The 23,178-nt window shown below is 37.9% G+C and overlaps 2 protein-coding genes and 1 long non-coding RNA gene across 9 annotated transcripts in view; 1 reads left to right on the top strand and 2 right to left on the bottom strand.

The window, feature by feature from the left end:
- RBBP5 (RB binding protein 5, histone lysine methyltransferase complex subunit) overlaps positions 1-3,631 on the bottom strand; it is a 29,662-nt gene extending 26,031 nt beyond the window's left edge. For all 7 annotated transcript variants that reach the window (XM_070939772.1, XM_070939778.1, XM_070939775.1 and 4 more), the window contains exons 1-3: positions 3,587-3,631; positions 687-712; positions 258-430 (exon numbers count right to left, since the gene is read on the bottom strand). In XM_070939772.1, the coding sequence (XP_070795873.1) occupies positions 258-430; positions 687-712; positions 3,587-3,605 (218 nt within the window). In that variant the 5' untranslated portion in view covers positions 3,606-3,631. The remainder of the gene's footprint in view (positions 1-257; positions 431-686; positions 713-3,586) is intronic.
- A 288-nt stretch (positions 3,632-3,919) lies between these two features.
- On the top strand, positions 3,920-22,816 carry LOC139315343 (uncharacterized). The gene is made up of 5 exons (XR_011600262.1): positions 3,920-3,961; positions 11,463-11,606; positions 20,386-20,468; positions 22,115-22,281; positions 22,679-22,816. It is a non-coding gene; the product is annotated as an uncharacterized lncRNA (long non-coding RNA).
- The window catches only part of DSTYK (dual serine/threonine and tyrosine protein kinase), a 35,277-nt gene continuing 19,865 nt past the window's right edge, over positions 7,767-23,178 (bottom strand). The window contains exons 5-13 of the mRNA XM_070941541.1: positions 22,658-22,741; positions 22,136-22,312; positions 21,353-21,482; positions 19,195-19,351; positions 17,899-18,031; positions 16,965-17,078; positions 15,254-15,368; positions 13,832-13,966; positions 7,767-11,570 (exon numbers count right to left, since the gene is read on the bottom strand). Of these exons, the coding sequence (XP_070797642.1) occupies positions 11,383-11,570; positions 13,832-13,966; positions 15,254-15,368; positions 16,965-17,078; positions 17,899-18,031; positions 19,195-19,351; positions 21,353-21,482; positions 22,136-22,312; positions 22,658-22,741 (1,233 nt within the window). The 3' untranslated portion in view covers positions 7,767-11,382. The remainder of the gene's footprint in view (positions 11,571-13,831; positions 13,967-15,253; positions 15,369-16,964; positions 17,079-17,898; positions 18,032-19,194; positions 19,352-21,352; positions 21,483-22,135; positions 22,313-22,657; positions 22,742-23,178) is intronic.

Consider the following 23,178-nt stretch of genomic DNA (forward strand, 5'->3'; position numbering starts at 1 on the left):
TATTGGAACAACTTTCATTACCCAAAATACTGGACACTTCATTCCAATTCATTTTTCTGGTGCAGCTGCTGATGTAAGCTTCACACAAAGTTTTGAGTTGCCTAACTGTCAACTATGCACATCCCTGAATGGTAGCTTCCAGTAATAAAAGTTGAAATGCATGAACATTGAATAATAAATGCATGCAGAGTTCTGAGCTCAACTGCAGGCGTATCATCCACAAAGCAAATTAAATTTGTATTAGGATAATTCCTTACCATAATGAACAAACTGGGTGAATATGGGCACTTATTATTTTTGCAATGCCCCTTGTCAAGAAATCCCAAATGACAATTCGGCCATCATTACAACCCACTGCTAGAAGAGTGCCCCATCTGTTAAAAGTACATGTAAGAGCCATACTAATACAGTCCAACGTGCCATCAGCTTCCTGAAAACAAAAAAGGGATAAAAAAAAAAAAGAGAGGCTTCATGTATAGGTTACATAACCATGTTACTTCACTCCATGAAATGTCTCATGCAAATAAATAACTTGTCGCAATGTTCATGTAATAAGTTGAAGATTTAAGACAGTCTATTTCATGTGTATGAGCATATACCAAAAATTCTCCTTTCTAGCCCAGTAAAATAGTCACAAACAAGAGTACAAAATATTTATACAAGGGTAAATGCATATACATATATACCTCTGGATAGTTCTGCCCAAAGGATTCTGAAAAAAAGAAGAAGAAATTATGAAGGAAATTCAAAAATGCTATCCTCCTTTTTGTTGCATGCTGCATTACTGAAGATCTAATGATAGGGGCATGTGCTGAAATAATAAATCTGACCTATGAATCAGTAGCATGCATTACAATATTATATATGCTATCCAGAAACTGAAGGTAGTTTTAGCAATGAGGTTCAAGTAACTTAATATATTTTGAATTGAAAATCTTAAAATCTTATACTGGTAAAATTAAACAATATTTACTATTTTTGAAAGAGCAAAGTATAAATTCCTTGCTGCAGGAATCTCAAAACTATATTCAAAATTACTCTTTGGATTCCAATAACCATATCATCATCAAAATTAAAGTACTTCTTAAAGTTAGAAATCTTCAAAAATGAGATTTATTTATTTTATTTTATTTTATTTTTCAATTTATATACCGCCCTTCTCCCTGAGGACTCAGGGCGGTGCATAGCCAGAATTAAAAACATGAAATACAAATATTAAAAACAATTAAAATCTATATAAATTTGGCCCAAAATTTAAAAACCACAAACCAATTAAACATTTAAAAATTTTAAAAAATTTCTTCCTAAGCCAGCCCGGCTTGCTGGAAAAAGTGGGTTTTAAGGGCACGGCGGAAGGCACTGAGGTCTTGGATTCTCCTTATCTCTGGGGGCACCTGATTCCAGAGGGTAGGTGCCCCCACAGAGAAGGCTCTCCCCCTTGTTTGGCTGATGGCACCCTGAGGAGGCCCTCTCTGTGGGAGCGCACGGGTCGCTGGGAGGTCGTCGGTAGCAGCAGGCGGTCTTGAAGATAGCTAGGCCCTATGCCATGGAGCGCTTTAAAGGTGATAACCAACACCTTGAAGCGCACCCGGAAGACCACCGGGAGCAGTGCAGCTCGCGCAGGAGTGGTGTTACATGGGAGCGCCATGCTGCTCCCATCACTACCCGCGCTGCTGCGTTCTGGACCAGCTGGAGCCTCCGGGTGCCCCTCAAGGGGAGCCCCATGTAGAGAGCATTGCAGTAGAGATGTTGTTATGCCTTAAGGGGGAGCAATTAATAATATATTTTTTTTAAAAAATCTAGAAACATACAAATATTTTTTTTTGACAGACCATTTTGGAAATAATTATCCAGTAAAGTCCATTAATTCTAATTTATCGTCCAAATCCGTTAGCTGTAACTTCATCTCAGTTGAAATGGGCATGTACAGTAGGACTGCTTTAACTAGTCTAGAAAAAGATGTACTGTCTGTTTCAAAATGTTAGGAAGCCGAGGCTTTTACCAGATATTCCTTTATCACATACTTTAGAATAGAATAGAATAGAATAGAATAGAATAGAATAACAGAGTTGGAAGGGACCTCGGAGGTCTTTTAGTCCAACCCCCTGCTTAGGCACGAAACCTTATACCAGTGATGGAGAACCTATGGCACGCCTGCCAGAGGTGGCACACAGCACCCTCGATGTGGGCACGCGAACCATCGCCCCAGCTCAGCTCCACCATACATGCATGTGTGCCTCCCGCCGGCCAAAGACCCGAAGACCTGGTCTTTGGGTCTTTGCTGGGCATGCGCAGGGTGCTTGCAGGGGGGGAGAGTGCGTGTGCATTGCATTTGGGGGGTTCGTGCGTGCGCTTTGGGCACTCGTTCCAGAAAAGATTAGTCACCACTATCTTATACTATTTCAGACAAAGGGCTGTCCAATCTTAAAAACTTCCAGTGTTGGAGCATTCACAACTTCTGGAGGCAAGTTGTTCCACTGATTAATTGTTCTAACTGTCAGGAAATTTCTCCTTAGTTCTAAGTTGCTTCTCTCCTTGATTAGTTTCCACCCATTGCTTCTTGTCCTACCCTCAGGTGCTTTGGAGAATAGCTTGACTCCCTCTTCTTTGTGGCAACCCCTAAGATATTGGAACACTGCTATCATGTCTCCCCTAGTCCTTCTCTTCATTAAACTAGACATACCAAGTTCCTGCAACTGTTCTTCATATGTTTTAGCCTCCAGTCCCCTAATCATCTTTGTTGCTCTTTTCTGCACTCTTTCTAGAGTCTCAACATCTTTTTTACATCGTGGTGACCAAAATTTATACTATTCAAATCATTTCTTAACTCATGCACACAATACTTCGAAAGTTTATTTATTTATTTAATTTGTCGAACATGTACCAGTTAACAGGTATACGTATAAACACGGACATGAACTAGGAATGAGTACAAGTAAACGGGGACGGTAGGACAGGGACGGTAGGCACGACGGTGCGCTTCTGCACGCCCCCTTTACATTCATAGTAATTCATTCATTACTTCAATGAAGTAATCTGACATTATATTCAAGGGTGGGTGTCCTCCTACCCATAATGGATTTTTCTGGGTGGGTGTGTAAGCAGCAAAAGGGGAAAAGATGAAATCGCCCGGCCCATCCACAACAATCCCAAAATTCACAACCAATGAAAACCGGGTCGGTCGGGGTCCGATGTAGGCGCCGGCGGCATAAATCTGCCTGGACTCTCTTGCATTTCAATCAAAACAAATGGTTTTTTTTTTCCCCCTTTGGAGCGACGGGGAGGCAGCCTCCCGCCGTTTTCGCATCGCTGGGCAGCTTTTGCAAACGGGACGAGGGAAAATGCACGCCCCCCTCCCCCGAAAACCCCGAAACTTCCCGCGTTCCAGTCCAAGAAGCAACCCAGCGGCCCTTCCACCCCCCGAGCCACTTCCAACACCGCTTTGCTTGACCACCCACAAACGGTTTATCCCACGGGCCCGTCTTCTCATCGTCCCCCGCTTGCCCCGTCCACGCACCCGCAGCCCTAAGGAAAAAGCAGCGATCGAAGCGCCTTCCCTCCCCCCCCCCCCCACCTCCCCACGCACCGAGCAGCTCCAGGTTCATCTTGCTCACACTCTTCTTCCGTCCGATCCCGCTTCGGACGCAAAGCCCCAAAGGCCCCCACCCGAAGGGGTGGCCGCCCTAACTCTGCCTGATGAAAACGTTTTCTGTTTCCTAACGGCTTGGATCCCTCGCTGCGTCGCACAAAATAATTGGTCGTCGTTTTCATATCCAAAATGTTCCTAAAAACGGAGACCAACGTGGCAAGAAACCATTTGGGATGACCGGGGAAAACAGGCAGCGCCGTGGACAGACCGGCGTCCGCAAAAAAAAAAAAATTCCAATAATATAAACCGGGTTGAAACAAAGCGAGGTGAGAGGAGTTCCGGTTGTGCAGGTTCGCAAGAGCCGGAGGGAAGGTCGGTTTGCAAGTAAATCTCTATACAATATTACCGTAGAAATCTTAGTTTGTGCAGAACAATGCTGAGTATGCTTTGGTTAAACGTGGGGTTGTGCCACTCTTGTGGTTTACTGCCCAAACGGGCCAATAATGTAGACTTAGCAAGGAATGCTACATGCGACACTGCTACAGACAATGCTGAAAACCTGGTCTATTGTTTAATGCAGAGGTCTTCAAACTTGGCAGCTTTTAAGACTTATGGACTTCAACTCCCAGAATTCTCCAGACAGCTATGCTATGCTGGAGAATTCTGGGAGTTGAAGTCCACAAGTCTTAAAGCTGCCAAGCTTGAAGACCTCTGGTTTATGAATGAAAAGCGCTATAAGCAAGTTTCATTGAACAAGGCCTTACTAAGCAGTGGCAGCCAGTATTTATTTATGGACCTAATATTTGGCTTAAATATTAATATTTAATATTAATTTAATATTTAAAATATTAATTCTGAGATGGGATTTGATAAATTTGATAAATGCAAAGAAATACCGTTGTGAAAGAACAACACTGAATAGGCATTGTTGTGGAAGCTTATGATTGTTGATAATTGCATGTTATGCTGTAGTAAAATAGTAAGTCGAATTTGGTGTGAATGGGATATATACGTTGTGTGGTAGACCAAGGTTAGATGGGGTCAAGTATGAATGTGTGGGGAATAAAAACGCAATAGTCTGATTTGGGACAAGATATGAGTCATTATAGCCATGTCCTCTTAGCCTAGGTAATGCCATAATTGTGTACTAGCCAAAGCTGGTCAAAGATCCCTTTCGTTATGATTTTCACCTATGACCAAACAAAGTACAAATCCAGGAGGACCTGCTGCCTAGAAACTCAGGCAATTTGAGTTTGGTGTAGAACTGATAAAATCCCAATCCCTAAATTTGAGAGACTAATGTTGTAAAATGATTTTTCTGCCCTTATCAACAGCACACATCACAAGTAATTCAATCAAAGCAAAAAAGCATACAGAATTTATTTATTTAATTTCACATTTTTGAATAATTATATTTTGAAGTAATACATACATTTGATATATGTGATGCAGCAGAAAGCAACAAATCAAACAATAGAAGACATTACATATGAGCATAAGACAATAGAAACCCTTGATCTTAGATAACATTCCACAAGTGGAAACTTTATGGGTTATATGATCCCCTTTCCCAGCCAAGTTTGTATTTTTCTTAATATTTGCAAATTCATTCAAGTCTCGCAAAAAAGTTAGCTTTTTAAAAAATTGGACCATATGCTTAAGGTAGTCTAAGGGAAGTGTTTCATCGGATCTTAGGCTTATGCCATTTCCCCTCACATTCCTCAGGAGAGTCCTGGAACATAGAATCCTAAGCAGTGGTGAAATTCAAATTTTTTTACTACCCGTTATGTGGGCGGGGAGTGGTGAGAGTGACAGGGGAAGGATACTGCAAAACCTCCATTTCCACCCACCTCCAGGGGAAGGACACTGCAAAATTCCCATTCCCTCCCCACTCCCGGGGGAAGGATATTGGAAAATCTCTATTCCATCCCACTCTGGGACCAGCCAGAGGTGATATTTGCCGGTTCTCCGAACTACTCAAAATTTCCACTACTGGTTCTCCAGAACCTGTCAGAACCTGCTGGATTTCACCCCTGATCCTAAGGCTGGAAGGGACCTCAGACATTAGTCCAACAGGAGACATTAGACCATCCTAGTCAAATGGTTATCCAATCTATTAACAAAAGTCCACCCCATATTGCCTCACTATGTTATTGATATTAAACCTTTGTCATTAATTTTAATGCTTTTATATTTATGTTTTTATGCCTTTGTAAGACACCCAGAATCTCCCTGGATAGTGAGATGGGTGGCATATAGTGAAGCCTCCTACTCCTCCTCTTCCTCTGGCCTATAGAACTTCCTGCCACCTTGCTGGCGGGGGGGGGGGACAACAAAGAATAGACCACTGCACCCCCACTTCCCATTACGGTGTCTCTCCAAGGGCCCCTGCCTCCAGGGAAGAAGAGAGCTGATGTGTTGTTGCCACCCTTTGGTCAGCCATCCAAGTTGCTCCTTTGTCTTTCTTCATTCCATATATGATTCCATATATTCCTCATTCCACATATAGGCTTGTACTCTTTCTCTTCTCATAATTCTCAGGAGAGCAGCAGTGAAGCAGCCTCATCCTCCTCTGCTTAGTCTTCCAGGGAACTGCCTGCCATTTTACTGGAGGGAGGAGGAACAAACCAAGGAAAAGCTGGACACCCACTTCCCATTCCAATGTGTCCCCAAGGAAAAGGGCTCACCTGTCAACCACCACCCACCCACCTGCCCCAGTCATCTCTACTTTGCCAGCAGGCATCCAAATCATTTAGTCATTCTTCTCTCACTTGACTGCCATCACTGTTAAGAGATTTCAATTTTGCATCTTGGTTCCAAAGCAATTAATGACCACTCATCTGTTGGGCCTTGCTGCCATCCAACTGCACAGGGAACTGACAGAAGGAAGCAGAAATAGATTGGACAGATTTTGGACACATTCTGTAAATTAGCCCACTTGAAGTATGTCAATTCAAAAATTGTTGCTCTATGATGCACCATTTCACCCAATTGAAGGTTACAGAGTATCAAACAGACACAACAGTTTTAATAGATAACCAGCACCTTGAATTGCATTCAGAAAGAAACTGGGAGCTAGTGCAGCTCATGCAACAGGGGTATAATAGATGAACCTAGGAGTGCCCAAAACTGTGTGCTGCTGCTGCCGCTGCATTTGGGGCTTGTTATAGTTTCTGGATTGCCTTCAAGGGCTGCTCCATGTAGACCATGTTGCAATAATCCAAATGGGGAGCAACTAAGGCAATCAGTGACCATGAACAAGGCCTCCCAATCTAGGCAAAGATGTAACTGGAACACAATAATTTTCCTATCAATGGCTGTCATCTGTTCATTGGGCAGGAGTTGTGATGTAGAAGGATCCCCAGATTGCATAACCTGTCCATCCAAGAAAGTGTCATCCAGTCCAGAATCAAAGGTGGCATGTTACCAGACCCTGGGACCAGAAACCCTAAGCCACTCAATTTTGCCCGAGTCAAATCCGAAGAAGGTCCTTCCTATCCAGACCCACACAGCCTCCAGACACAGAGTCAGGACCTCAATAGCATCACTTGCCCAACCAGGGATGAGATATAAGTGAGTATTATCACCATATTGATGATACCATACCCCCTGCTGGCAAATGACCTCACCCAAGGTTTCATATAGATGTTAAAAAAGAAAAGAGGCAGCTCAGACACCTCACATTGCAGGGACCTAGGCTTTGAACTCTTGCTGAAAATATTCCTCACAGCTGCCTGTAGGTATCTCAGGCAGGATCTTGTTCTCCAATCTGCAGGTGCAATAAGGATGAAGAAATAATTGCACTTTAGCCCCCTAGTACTACAAGGTAAATCCTCATGAAGGCTCTTATCTTTGCTAAGTTGACTTCACTCTGTCTTCCTGGAAGACATCATGTAAAGAAGCTTACAATAAAAAAATGGAAAGAATTTAAAGTAGGATTGATTGATTGATTGATTTAGGGTAGCTACTTTCTTACAGTTATAAGCATAGAAACAAAATATGTCAATACCAGCAGTCAAGTGAAAAAATGCTATTAATGGAAGCAACAAAGCTTAAGTAAATAAAATGTCAATTTAGTCATCAGTGTTACTGCAATTTGTCTCTCTCCTCACCACAGCTGGTGATGTCACAGATAAAACTATAACAATTATTGAAAGAATAAACCATACCAGTAACATAAAATGTTAATGAATTCTTTATTATGTAACAGCACTTCAGTGCATTCTATCACCTATTAAAACACAGCTTCATTATCGCATTAAATGAAGTCTTAACCAATTCTCACGTTATTTTAAAATACATGTTATGGAGGAGGATAGCAGTGGAAAAGTAATTAGTATTACACAATACAAGGAAAATACTTGTCCTTAAATCTTGAATTTCCATGTTATTGCACTTTTCCTATATAATTGGTAAGTTTGTTATCTTGCCTTTAACACTATAATACATCAGTTTTTTTAAAAAATAAAATAAAAAGTAGTACAAAATCTACAGGCATTACATTGGAACTATACAAATCTCTCATGTTTCATCTGCTCCTGATCAAGTGTGACAGTTGACCATCAATGTAACAGACCTAAATGAAAATGTTAAAGAAATGCAGTGCTGTTTAAGCCCCTGAGGGAGTTTCATATGCAAATATGCTCTTATTCTCTCTCTGGAGAAAAATAAACGAATAATAAAAATTTTTAAAGGATATCTTCTGACTAAAAGATAGTGGATAGAGACAAAGCATTATATACATCTCTAAAAATGAAAGCTCAACCTAAAAACACATTAAATAAAGAAGCAGTGCTGATGTTCCTCGTTTAAGTCTATCACTCTGGAAATATGAAGAAGAAAATGATGATTCAAGTATCTCTCCTGACTTTCCAAATCCTGGTAACAGTAGGGGAAGGAACAGAAAAAAGAACTAACAAAAAGGAAGTGCTTATAAAAACTGTTAAATGGTAGAGCTTGTTTTTTAATTAGAAAAGCTAGATGGTGCATTGCACAATCAAGCCATAAGCAATAAAAGTTTGAGGTGATACAAAAAAAAATGTCAGTTGCCACAATCCACTTAAATAGCAATGTGACTGGTAGTAGCAAAGCACCAGCAAGCTAAGGCTAGGACTTCAGCACTACAACAATGCAGTCTTACCCTGAATTCAAGCCTTGCTTTATAAGCTAAAATGTAACTCATGTAACTCCTATGTAGTGTTTGTCCAGAACTTATATGGCCAGTTCCCAAATCAAAACGGACTATCCAAACAATGAAACAACTTCAGATAGTTTCACCTATGAAACATCAATTACTAGCACCAATGTAAATAATTTGATCCTGCCAGCTGTAATTTCTGCAGTTATATCTGTTTTGTAAACTAGCTGGATTTCCTTTGATCTGCATACATAGCAAGCTAATCTTCTGGAGCACCTGCTTTAGCCATTCAGTCGGTAGTAACATGTAAACCTTGCGTAGTACAGTTCAATAAATAAAGTATCATTTGAGTATGGAATAATTGGGATAAAATTAACCAAGTTTTAATGGAAGCAGGAAGAGTAGTTATAGGCAATCATAACTGGAAGATTTTAGAGAGATCTGATGCTATACTTTTGTCAAATCTCTTTGACTCTTGGTTTGACAGCTGGTATCATCCATCACAATATTATGGATAATACCACATTTTGCTCCTATACTTTCATCTTTGAAAATATTTAGTGTTTACAATATATGCTGCATTTCTCATGCTACAGTAGTAGTAATAACACTAGGAAAACTCACAAACTTTCTAATAAAAAATGGAATGTATCTTTTAAATTCAAACCTAATGTATTTTACTAGTAGCATCTTTAGGAAAAAAAACATTCATCTGGTTTTTGCAGATATGACATCTGTTTGTGGGGATGATAACAGCACAAATAAAAATAAATTCCCAGCAGAAAAGTGCATGCATGTTTTATACTGAGAAGTGATACAGCCAATTTTATGCCAATGGGGAAGACAGCCCCAAGAGCATGGTTTGACGGCTATTATTTTTTTAAAGGCACAAGATAAACAGTGAAAAAGTAACTGATTGGTAAAAGCTATACACAATGTGTTCAAAAACAGCTTCATTTTATATTACATAAACTATTTTTATACTTCCAAAAATACTGACCGAGATGCTCCTAATTCTAAACAAGGTCACTAGCCACTATAGCACAAACAAAAGATATAAAATAAGTAATACTGTCAAGTGACTGGAATGATCGTCCAAAAATACATCTGTGGCAATATTAGAACTTCTTATTCAAGAAAAGGTGCTTTTGTGTAAAGTTCACAGCTATGGCTGCCTATTTTGGTAAATTTGTCAAATGCTACAATTTTTGGATAGAAGTGCCAAAACAACTTCAGACTGCTACAGAACAATACATGCAACTAAGTAAGAAGCAGTCATTTTAAAAGCATGATATCTGATTTTATTGCACACATGCAAAGGTTTATTTTGGTACTGAGTAACAGTGGGGCTACTTTTGTTTTTAGTGATTTACATAAATAGGGTTAAGAGGCTTTGTACGAGAGAAGGTGCCTCCTAGAAAAAATGATGATTAGGTTTGCACAGCACACAGGTTGTCCTATGTCACTGGGACCAGCATATGTCTCCTGGTATACAGAGGAAGGAAAATGATATTTCTCATTCTCCAAACAGCTGAAGGAACACTGGTAGTTGGTCCCATTCGATATCTGTGCCAGACAAACTGCATTTCAGCCTACACGTTCTTAAAATATTATTGTGCTATGAAAATAAATTGTGTATAAACAAATGAAAAGGAATGTTTGTGTTGGAGCATGTAAATTACATGGGAAATATTAAATGATAAAACCCAAAAAAGAAAATGATGGTCAGATACAGCCATAGAAAAGCGACAGGTTTCTCTTAAATAGTCTTCAAAGGAATGACTTAAAAATACAAAGCTGACAAAATCTTTTAAAATAGCCAGTCAACATTAAGAGTTTAAAACAGTCATTGCCTTTCTTTAGATTCAAAGGGAAAAAAGAAAAGCAAAATCTGCCATGATTAAAAACATTTGGTTGTCCATTGGGTACTGACAATAGTTGTTACTTGTCTTTTTATTTCAATATATCAACAACCTTTGGGTGAAGTATTGTCTTAAAGTTTGTAAAGTAAAGGTTAATAATAAAATCAGGCCATTGTCACCTATTTGTCAATTTCCCCAAACAATTTGGTTCATAAATGACAGTGAGCTTATACTTTGGGATATTCTTGCAGTGAGACTTTCCCATTATGAGCTTTGATCCCATTGTGCAAACAATACCAGATATTATCAAAAGTTCAAATTAGTTCACAGCTCTCTGAACTGCAAAAATTAGAAGATTGCCCTCCCTTTGGAAGGGACACCATCTTATTTCTTCCAATCATCCACATTCATATGTGTGACATTCAGAAAGGCTGATGTACATGCATCTAGTTAGCAGGAACTGTAGCTTAAGATGCAGTTGTGTTGACCGCCAGACTTCCGAGCTTAACAGTGCTTTCTGCCTTGACCTGACCTGAACAGATAAGTAAAACCCCTTGCAGACTGGGATCTAAGGTCCCAGTCTCCTAATTTATTTTTAAGAAAGAAGGAAGCACTGTCAAGCTACATTAGTAGTGTGTATGGAAAACAGAAGTCTCTGGCTACTATATAAAGGTGGAATTTCAATTATCTCACCTGAACCCTCAATTTTTGGCTGGTTTGTTCCAGAGAGCCACTGAGTTGTCAGTGGCAAAGTGGGGACCCAGGTTCTTACATAACTGAACAAATTCACTATGTCAAGTAGAATCATCAAGTCCTTTGTTTAACTGCTCAGAGTACAATTTGCAAAGTCTATCCATTATTCCCTGCAACATAGGTTGGACTATGCCCAAGAGAGGGCGCTGAGAAGAGTCCCCATCCCAACAGGCTTCCATCAACTGCCAACATTCTTCATCAAAAATGGGAAGACGTTCAGGGCGAACACCTAAAAGAGAATAAAGAATGTGGTAATGTAATGAAGGTGCAAAATTAATCCTTTGATCTATATCAATTTTCATTATAATGGTAAAAAATTGCAACAGTTTTGTTGTTATTTCTGGAAATAAATTTCATCCAAAGTTTTATAATAAAAGGCTTTGAGATAATGCATTATTTAGAATTTATGAAATCTGGATGGGGAATAAAAGACTGAAGTTTGTTCAACGCTAACAAAACTGAGTGGCTGTGGATTTGGGAGCTACTGTGTTCTAGAGAGCTTCTGTTAATCCTAGACTGGGTTGCACTTCCTCAGAAAACTATTGCAGAATGTCAAACTCCTCTACTCTTGTGGCTCCTGTGCAGAGAGCAAGTGGCAGCCATGGTTAGTAGGGCCTTTGTGCAAATTCATCTTATGTACCAACTCTGCCTATTTCCGGATTAGGAGGCCTTACTCTCAGTCACTAATTTCTCAGTCACCTCTCACCTTGCCTATGACAAAGTGCTCTACATGGGATTGCCCTTGAAGACCTCTAGGAAGCTTCAGTTAGCCGAAACTGCAGCAATACAAGTTGTTACGGATACAGTTTAGTTGGCCTGTGTAACACTGCTACCTTTGACTTGCATTTCTGGGTACAATCCAAATTGTTGGTGGTTATCTATAAAGCCCTGCATGGCACAATGTTTGACTGTCTTGTGAATAACATTTCCCTGCTGCCAAGATTCAGGTGGCCCTGATCCTATCAGGCTTTAATTTTTTTTTTCCCAGGCATTGAGGCAGTATTTTACATGCCCAATTTAGTGTATGCTATGTGAGGTGTTTTTATATTTATTTATTAGATTTGTGTGCTACTCATGTCATCTATTTACCCCAGTGGTGTCAGTTTTTATTGATTCTTACTTGTATTTTGATGTTTTTAATCCTCTATTAGCATCCCAGATTTGTTTGACAAGTAACTAACCATAAAAATTGGGAGAAAGAGAAAAACATAAAGAAATATTATGAATATTCTCAAATATGTATGAATAAAGACTTACACAAGTAGTCTACTTAAAATTACAGTAACAATTTGTATAGACAGAATGCAAAAGGAAACAGAATTTTCCTAGTGCATAGAAATTTATACATAGATTTATACATACAGCTGCTGATGCTCTGATTAAGTAGCCTTTTTCAGTGTTATATTGTACATATTAGTGGACCATTTACATGAGTAAATATTACTGTGATTCATTTTTAATATATTTTATATTCAATATTAAATATTTTATACTAAATATATTCATATTTAGCACATGTATCCCTATCTATATCTCTGTCTTCAGAAACATGACACAGCTCCCATCCTGAACATGCAACAGAAGCAAATCTCTCTGGCCATTGTACAGATACACAGGATAGTGTTTAGGAATGGCAATTTAAACCGTATTTAATGTCAGGTACAAGCAACCAGATCCAAATGTGTAGGGTTCAAGCTAACTGTTTTATTGTATTCTGCCTGTAACACAGGAATTTCTCCAGACTGCTTGTTTCCCTTGGGAACAAATAAATGATATTCCCTGGAGCTTGGGGGGGGCGGAGGGGCGGAGGTTAGTCCTAGATCTCAACTCAAGGCTAAATTCCCTGCTTGATTCCTCCTCCCTGCCTGGTTGACATTTCCCAACACTTCAGAATGCTTCAGATTCAAAGTTCCCGAGGAATTGGATGTCAGTAAGATACAATGAGGTTTGAATGACATTTCCCTCATTTTCTAAAGAGAAATTTATGTGGCTTGTCTGAATCATTCCCAGATTTAGGGTCCTGATGGAAGGTTGAAAGACCAACAGGCAGCATTACCAAGAAATGCAAGAACATTCTATTACTGCAGCATTGTTTTAAACTTTTTACAAATTGTAGTTGGTACAAATTTCTAGAAGAATGATAAAACAATCTACATGGTTTGTTCCTATAAACATCAAGACACTAAAATGAAGTATACAATATTATATGACATATTGAAAGTTGCCATCATACTGCTATGGAGCCTTCTGTTCCCTTTGGGTTTGTTAAAATAGGCTTCCATTAAGATAACTTTAGCATAATTTGATGTAAGGAAAGAGATCCAATACTTAAAAATATTTACCCACTAATCTTTTTCTGGTTTGGACTTCACTCACATTCGGAAATATGAGGGCTGAATCTGGCCAGCAGACCTCCACTTTAGGAATTTCTATGTATTCATCATCATTTCATAATTTGATATAATCTATTTGTGTTGCAACTATGCTTACCTCTTCGTACATTGTTCCAAAGATGATCCTTGCTTGCACATCTCTCGAAAGCCTCTGGTAATTTCACATGTCCTGAACAGATGTACCAGAATAGGATGCCAAATGCATACACATCCACAGAGTTATCATATTTCCCTGTGAAATATGAACAAGAAATATTGGTTGAAATCTACTTACATGTATCCATCCTCCACTAGATACTCTAGTAGGGCAAGAGCAGCAAAAAGAATGGAGGCTGGCACAAACCATTGTACCACAAATGTGACAACTTGGGCCACACACACATTTAAGTATTTTTATATCGCTCTCTTGGATCAAGTAATAATCAGCCAATCAGAAATGTTCTTTTTTAGAGCGTGAAGCACTGACTTCACTGATCATGTGATTTCATGGATTTGTATACTGAGAATCTACATACCATATTCAGAGATATAAAGCTTATAATATTCTGGCTATAAAGGAGGAAACATTTCCCTCAAAAAGGTTCAGTTGAACCAGAACCAGGAAATGTTACATTGAAGTGCAGATTGATTTATTTACAGTGCTGGAAGCAAAGACAAGCCTAAAGAGAGATGGAGCTATAGACCATATTTATAAACTTTTGCAAATTAGAATTTATATGGGATTGGATCAGGTATTTCACTGAATATAACCAATCATGTGCCCAGTAAAGTGAAGAAGACTATTAAAGTATAACTATAAGATAATGGGAGAAGACTACAAAGATGGAGGTGGGTGGTAGCCTGAAAGTACAAAGAGAAGTATTTTGTGAACAGTTTATTTCTAAGGAGTTACTTTGCTTTCCTAGCATTCTGCATTCCTTAGCCTTTTAAATGGTGTCTGACTAAGCAGTGTAGTTTCCTAAGAAAGTTTCCTAAGAAAGTGAAATGAGATAGTTACCTACTTCAATGCCAATGGTTAACTGAGTCAGTGTTTTCCCTGGGAGAACTGCATTTGGGTTAAGGGCTTTTAACTTTCCCTTCCCCCATCTCCTTATACCCACAGTATTCACAAGCAGCTAGTCGGAACACAATGAAAATTAGATTAACAATACTATTCAGGGATTATATTTTCACATTCTGATACACTGCTAACATTAAACTGTTTCATATTTGTACCAAGGATTACCCCAAGTTCTTTCAATTATTTCATTTGTTTGGTAGTTTTAGAGACCAAAGGAGAGAATCTCTCTAGTGGCCCCAAATTATGAAATTTTGTCGTTCTTGAAATTAATTCCTTTTTTAAAGTTTTGCAAGACTGAGATCTATGTAACAGAAAGTTCAATGTGTTTGACTTCTCCTTATCATAAACACATAAACTTTCCCGAAAGAAACAGTACTTTTTCTGGTTTTCTTGGACACAGACTTATTTTACTAAGATTTGACTTCATCACTAACAGTAAGATTTTCAAGATAAATTCACCTGTGAAGAGTTCAGGAGCCATATGTATAGGTGTCCCAACAATACTTCCAGACATCATTGCTTCAGGTTTACAAAATCCCAGGTCAGTGATTTTAGCTCTATTATTTTTATCAAGCTATAAAGAATATAAAATGTAATATACAATGACTGTACAACACACAATACAATGATTATCAAAAATGTCCTGCTATCAAATCTCTTTATCAAGCAGTACCTTCTACAAACAATTCCTATTTTCAAAAGTGTCTTTGCTGAACAAAGTTAATAAAGTCTTATACTTTGTCCAGCGGCACCAGATACATAGTCCTAGAAATAATTAGCTAGGATATTTTAAAAAAGTAGCCATCCTTGTTGTTCCTATTATTACTCTAGATCAGATCAGATTTGATACTGGAGCTTCTGCTTTTATTAACTACATAGAGTCTCGTACCTCATTAAGTTCTTCAAAAAAATTTCAACACAAGGTGATATACAGTTATAATCTTAACCATTGACTAGATAGAACTTCCTTATGAAACAAAACAAATATTATTTCAAATGCATTCAGTTTTACTACTAGTACAACCAAAAAGATAAATTGATTTAGATATTGGAGATCCATGAATACCAACATTTAAATCTACACTGAACCATGGAAATTTACTGGGTGACGTTAGCCTAGTCACAGTCTCCGTACTCAATCTACCAAAGAGTGTTATTATTTGGGGGTGGGGGGAGAAGGAAGGACCCCTGTGGGTTTTCCTTGGGAGAAAAGGGAGAATATAAATAACAAACTAATAAATAAAAACATCAGGTAAATTTGATACAATTGTTTTTATTTTGCATGAAAGGGATTATGGGCTGTTACTCTTCCTGGAGAAACTGGATATAGTGATAGTTTATTCATTACTTAGTTATATCACATATTGGTTATTGCAACAACATAGTTTCTCTTAATGATTATATTACAAACTATAATTGCAGTTAGCCAATGCAAAATACAGATATCACAAATCTGAAAAGGTTACCAACTGCTTATACCAACCAGCCGCCCTGAGTCTCCGGAGAAAGGCGGCATATAAATTGAATTAATAATAAATAAATAATAAATTGGTCACAAAATGTTGGTATTAACCTTTTAAAAAATTAGTCTATCTATCTATCTATCTATCTATCTATCTATCTATCTATCTATCTATCTATCTATAAGTTATATCTCCAGTTATGACTTTGTCTAAGATCTATGGGAAAGGTCCACCATCACGGGGCTCTTTTATCTGAAAAGAGTAGAGGGTATTCCCATTATAAAATGCATTCCCTTAGAAATTATATTTAGCTCTCACTCTCTCAGCTTTTATAAAATCTGTAAAAGTTAATTTCTTCCACCAGATTTTAACCATTAACCATTTTCATATTATATTCAATTAATAACTATTGTATTGTTTTAATCACTTGAAAATCAGAGATTTTCTGTTTAACATGAGGGTCAACAGTGTTAGGAAATTACCTCTTGTTCTTTAATTTTCTATATATAGAAAACTTACGTTTTTGCTTCAACAGAACAAGATGACCTTCCTCCATTTTACAATCACAATTATTTCTATTTGTGTATTTGTAAAAGCAGAGGCATCTTTTTAGAGAATGACTTAAATAAAGCCCTTATTTTACCTATTGATGTTTAATTTCACTTCAGCAAAGGATATAAAATTACAGCCACAAAGTTATCCCTTACCAGTACATTTTTAAGTTTGATGTCTCTATGAACAAGCCCCTGGCTATGAAGAAAACGGATCCCTTCAACTACATCCAGTGCAATCTGTAATCTTGTCTCCAGTGTCAAGCCAGCCTAAGTGAAAAGAAAACTTTATTTTATCAATCTTTTAATGTGATTAGTAGTTCCAACTATTAAGAAGGGAGTCTTGTATATGTCAAGAGGTTTTCTCAGGAAAAAGTTCCTTAGGAGAAATGGTTCCTCTCAGAAGAATAATTGAAAAGGTCACGCACAGTTCTGCTTGTTCAATTCTATTTCATTCTGCTAGGCTGAATATGAGAATGCTAACTGGAATACACACACAGAGAGACACACACACGGAAGTCTATATTTGTAATAAAAGGAGGAAGGAAAAAGTTTCAAAGGGCTTTCAAAGAACTCAGCATTCTCAACAACATCTGAAGCAATTGAATATTGAGCATGGCAACTGAATAAGTTAGAGTTCATTGTTCTTTTGGAATCCCTAAGACAATAGTGTGGGGAAAATTAAGGTCTCCTCCTTGCACTTAGCAGAAGATTCCAGAGATAAGAAAGAAAAAAGGGCATTTTTTTCCTCTCTGTTCCATTTCTCAATATAATAATAATATCTATTTAGCAAAATGGGGTGGAAAAATATAGGAACTAGCAAATAAAAATACTGCTTTTTCATTCCTCACATGAGACCTAAATAGCATTATTAAATGTCCATTTCCTTATTGGCTGGACATAAACAGAAAACATGGAGATGCTAGCCTAATGTGATGTAATCTAATCTAAATTAAACCAAATCATACCATCAGAATCACACTTTTGAGTGGAAAGGGTTACAAAGAGCTACCACACAGGGCCGCTAGTCACATAGGCATTTCATTTTCTTTAAAACAGGTTTTCCTGTTTTAAAACAGTTTCTCCTTACCTTTAATCCAGTATAGAGGTCTCTGTGTAGCTGTTCCATTATCAGTAAAACAGCAATGCTGGAACCTCCTCCATAACTGTAATCTATCACGGATCCATGAAGGTCTACCAACCGCTCATGCTTTGGCAGTGACCTAGATGGTGTGTCAAAATAAGACCCAAGTGGTCATTCTGCCTATTCGGTTTCTTAAGAAAAGACAATTACCATCAAAAGAAGGAAAAGCAGCTTTTCTAACCTAGAACATTTCAAGATTATTTTTCTTTAACCTATACTTCCAGAAATATGCACTTAGTTTAAAATACTGTTTTTAAAAAGTGTTAAGATGAAAAGATTACAGATAAATATTCTAACTATGAAAATATGCAAACTACAGCAAATCTGCTAGAAGATGTGATGCCTCTTTTTGCCAAGTTCTATTGATTTGATATAAATAGTCCTCGAGATGAGACCATAATGAGGCTTGTTCATTACAGTCACATGTCATGACAGACGTTAAATGAAATGGGCTCAGCTAATGACCCTCACTCCCTGCTCTTCTTGATGTGACCATTAAATGAACAACCAGATCATTACATGGAGCATAGGGTGGGTGAGGGAGGCTTTTGTAGGCCTAGTGCATGCCAAGGTCCACTTACCCCAGGCCTCCCAAAGTCTCCCCCATCCTCCTGAGGCACCTCGTGCTCCATTTCACACCCATTGGGACCCCACAGGCCTTAGGCCTAATTCCTACCCTTCCAGGACAAACACTTTCCTCATCACTTACCTTTTGAAGAGCTCCAAGGCCTTTCAGAGACTGGAATGGATTGCTTCATTGTGCAGCCATGTGGCATTGTGACATGATTCTGGAAGCAGCAACAATATTTACCGCTACCAAAGTGTAATTCGGCTACTGGAAATATGGTGGCCACCTCCTGAATCATGCAGTGGAGGGACAAAATGACCTTCACTAATGTGTCCTGCTTTTTGGAAACCTCTGGAGCATTCTGGTACCACTGCCACTTCCAGAATCATGCTATGCAGCCAATGGATAAACTGCTCTGTTTTGCTGCCTTAATGCACACCGTCTGTACAGTTGGGATGGGGAGGAGAGGCAGGGGGTTGCTGGAGTATACCTGCGATCAATGGTAAGGGCGAATTAGTCCAGGGCATTGCAGTGGCCATAACTTCGAAACTAGGTTGCATGTAGGGGGTCTGTCATAACTTCAAATAGCCATTAAGTCACCTTTCGTATCTCAAGGACTACCTGTAGTTTGGCAGACTTCCTGTTCATTAACAACAAAATGTAATTGTACCCACCTCATATAGTGAAATTCCAGTGCAAGATCATTCCAATGCTTCTCATCTGGTGGAACGACAGATTTGAGTGCACATGGGAAGTGTCCCCCCCAGGCATTACATAGGTACACCACTCCATATTGCCCTCGGCCCAATTCACGGCCTAGTTTTGGTTTGCCTGAAACAAATATTAACTTTATCAGAGTAAAGTATTTTCTATAGTTCTTTCTGATAGTATGTATTTTTCAAATTTTATTAACTCTATTAACTTTAATACTACACTATGCTACTAATTAATTGTATAAATTCATTAATACAATGTACTTCTTCATTGTATAATGTATACAATTGATAATACCATACTGAATCAGATTTAGTCAAATATTATATTAATGTAATGTAAACGATATTTGCTTCCTGGCAGCTACAATATTATTTGCTTTGAATTTTAAATGTATCTCCTGTTTTATTAAGTCAAGGCTGTGTTTTTAGATTTATTACATTTTCTGTAGCTGCTCTGAAACTTAGTAAAACTATATCAAGATATATGTACAATATTTCAGCTCTTTTTCTACTTTGCTTTCACTATTATTTTCAGGTCTTAGGACAGTAAAGTACTAGTATTAAGTCTAGAGTTATTCTTTTACAAACTAAAGGGATCTTTTGGTTGCACAATGCAGCCTACTAAAGGAAGAGAGATTAAGTGATGTTTCTGATTTCTGCCAGTACCCTTCCAGGATTTATTTTCAGATGAAACAGTAGACTGCAGAAAAAACACAATCTCCCCAATCCTGTAGAAAGAAACCTAAGAGTAAAGTTTCATTAATAAGCACTCTATATTCAAAAGTAAGCATTTTATTTGCTGCTTGTTCTACCTATGTTTCTTAATGTAAATTAAATGAAGTTTGTATTTAAAAGTAAATTCCTAATTTTAATTTCAAATCAATCAATTTTAATTTATAGGATTATTAAAAATGTAAAACATTTAAAACCTTATTTTCTGATCGCTTGATTTGGGTGGAATTGTTGTCATAAGAATAAGCTACAGCTACATAACTTATTCTACCAGCAACTTTCACCTAATCATACAATTGATTTATTTTTCTTCAATCTTTCAAACATTAAAGAATTGTGTTCTGTTAATGTTGCTTCGTACTATGTCTACTGAATTATGCTGAAGTTTTGACACTGTCTTTAACTCCAATTGTATAGCTCATCTGAATGCTGTATCCTGTCCTCAACTTATGAATGGTCGCTTAGCCACCATTTGAACTACTGATGGACCTACCTGGGGAGTACGTATAACCTGGATTCAAAATTCTGTTCAGGGTCCAATGCAGTCTCATAATCACACTTCAGGCACTCATCAACCAGGCTGCATTTATGGCTATTTGCAATGTCCTACAATCATGTAACCATATTTTACAACCGTATTTTCCTTCTAGTTTTTGGCAAACCCATGACCATAGTGAATCATTGCTTCACTTAATGACTGCCCAAAAGATAGTAAAATTCGGTCTTTCATATGACTGACCTATTTTATAACCATCACGAGTTACAACCATGATGGACAGGCTCCATTACAGTTGTAACTTGAGTCCCTTTATTAAGGGACTTAGTTGCTCAACACAAATAGCTACCACTGGCAAACATAGATTAAAGCAACTATTCAAGCCATGGGCTCAACTTAGATGACAATTTGGGATGTGGTTTATTTAAAACGTATGATTACTAATTGCATGAATGCTATTATCATGAGTCATGGTGGCGCAGTGATTAGAATGCAGTACTGCAGGCTACTTCTGCTGACTGCAGGCTGACTGCAATTCATCAGCTCGATTCTGACCGGCTCAAGGTTGACTCAGCCTTCCATCTTTACGATGTAAATAAAATGCGGACCCAGATTGTTGGGAGCAATATGCTGACTCTGTTAACCGCTTACAGGCTGTAAAGCACTGTGAAGCAGTATATAAGTTGAAGTGCTATTGCTATTACTATCTAGAGTTAGAATTAAAACATTAGCCTTCTAAATTATGGTGACCTCTAACTTTTCCAATCATTCCAGTCACTGTGCGTACATAATATAACTAAAGCACTCTCTACTTATAAAATTGAAAATATTGCAGGAGAAAATGAAGCCAAGCCATTGATAAATAAGAAAAGATGTGGCAATGCTCACCATGTAACAAAACATCTTGCAAGGACCTGCTTTCCAGCGACAGACGGGCAAGGCGAGGGGCATGGTCTTTCCTCACCTTCAGCCAAAGATCTTCTGTTTTTTCAAGCCTACCTGAATGGCCAGCCTCTAGCTAATACAAAATTGATCAAATATAAGTACATCTGTGCCATCCTTTGGATAATATCCAGATAGATTACTCATACAATATTCTACTTCCTTCCATATTAAAAAATCAAATAAGACCAGTCAAAAATCCTTTTACTCAATGCCACTGTAACTTCAGTCACTGAAAGAATGTTTGTAACTCGAGGACTATCTATAATTATCCCTTGAGCAGCAGATAAGCAGCAGCATCTTCTGCTGTTTTTGGTTTGATTTCCAGCTTCTGCCCATGTCTAACAGTTGTAGCTAGTTTATCTACTCTTTTAATGTAGCTCTAGATACAATCCATGATATCAAATGCAACAATGTTTATTCCCCAGTAATTTTTAAGAGTTGGCAAATGATCACTATGCTATCATCACTTCCATTTCACACATTTTAATGGTTAGAATAGCTGTAACACAATGCAGTCCTCCAGTTCAATGGAATTAGCACAGTTGTGTTTTTATAGCTGTATCTCCAATTGTTAAAAGGACCATGGGAGATAAAATGGTATCCAAATGTTCTTTACATTGCCAAAGAGTAAAGAGATGAGCAATAGCTATCTTTCATGTTTTTTGAAAATTTGAGATTCAATTTGCTAATTTATGTTCTTTGCAGCTCCTTTTACATCAAACTGACCTGTCGCAAAGAAGCAGCAAAAGCTTCATGAGAGCTATTTAGCCTTGTTCGGAACTGGCTGCAGATGCTCTTTGCCAATCTGGATGCGCTAAGACTCTCAATGGCATCCTGAGCTATCTTCCTTTTCCACTCCCTGGTGATAGCAGGTGGGCTCACCCAAGAGATCCGTTGTATTATCTAAAGAAGAAAAAATACATGTATCTTATTGTTGGAACTCAAGTATTAAAGTGCTGCTTTCATCTTAGCCAACATTAACTTGGATCTGGCAAGCACAAATAAATTAGGATAATGGATGAGACTAGATAAATATTATTGTTGTTGTTATATCCAACACACTTGCCATATTCCCTGCATTTTTAAAATCAATTATCTTTTATTCCAACATAAAATGCCTCTGAATCTTAATGCATAATAGAAGTAGCTATTTTCCAACTATGCAGATGGTGATATGAATTAATAGAAGACAATGTACTGAAGATAAATTTCATTACAATGAATCAATGCTATTAAAATATTTAATACCTGCTTGATCTGTTCCCACAGCATCCGTGATACTGTTGAACCAGAGTGAAAAGTAACTTCTACGTGATAGGCTGCATTCAATATCTGCAAACAGAAAATAGATTAATTATATATCTGCAAATTGAAAGAACTGTCCACTATATTTAAAGAACTGAATAGCTTGGAAAGAGCTTCATAAATAAATTCCAATAAATCAACTCTGTGCCAAAAAGCAAACTGTTTTAGTCTGTGTATGAATTCAGTCCGTTCCCAATTTACCAAGGGTCAGAACAGCCTGAATTTAAGGCAACCCATTTCCTAGAGGACATATAGATCAAAACAATATATATATACACAATCTTGTACATTGCCCAACTTCCTTAATATGTCAATTAGAATTGCTTACTCCAATTGAAATCAATTCTGCAGATGAACTGCTCATCCAACTATTATGCTGGAAACATAGGATGCATACAAATACGATGGCAAGAGGTCGCACTTAAAAAAATCAATGATTGATTTTAATCAATATTAACTAATTG

This window comes from Pituophis catenifer, unplaced genomic scaffold, assembly GCF_029215685.1.
Source record: "Pituophis catenifer annectens isolate HBS135680 unplaced genomic scaffold, rPitCat1.0.hap2 SCAF_3, whole genome shotgun sequence".
Lineage (NCBI taxonomy): Eukaryota > Metazoa > Chordata > Lepidosauria > Squamata > Colubridae > Pituophis > Pituophis catenifer.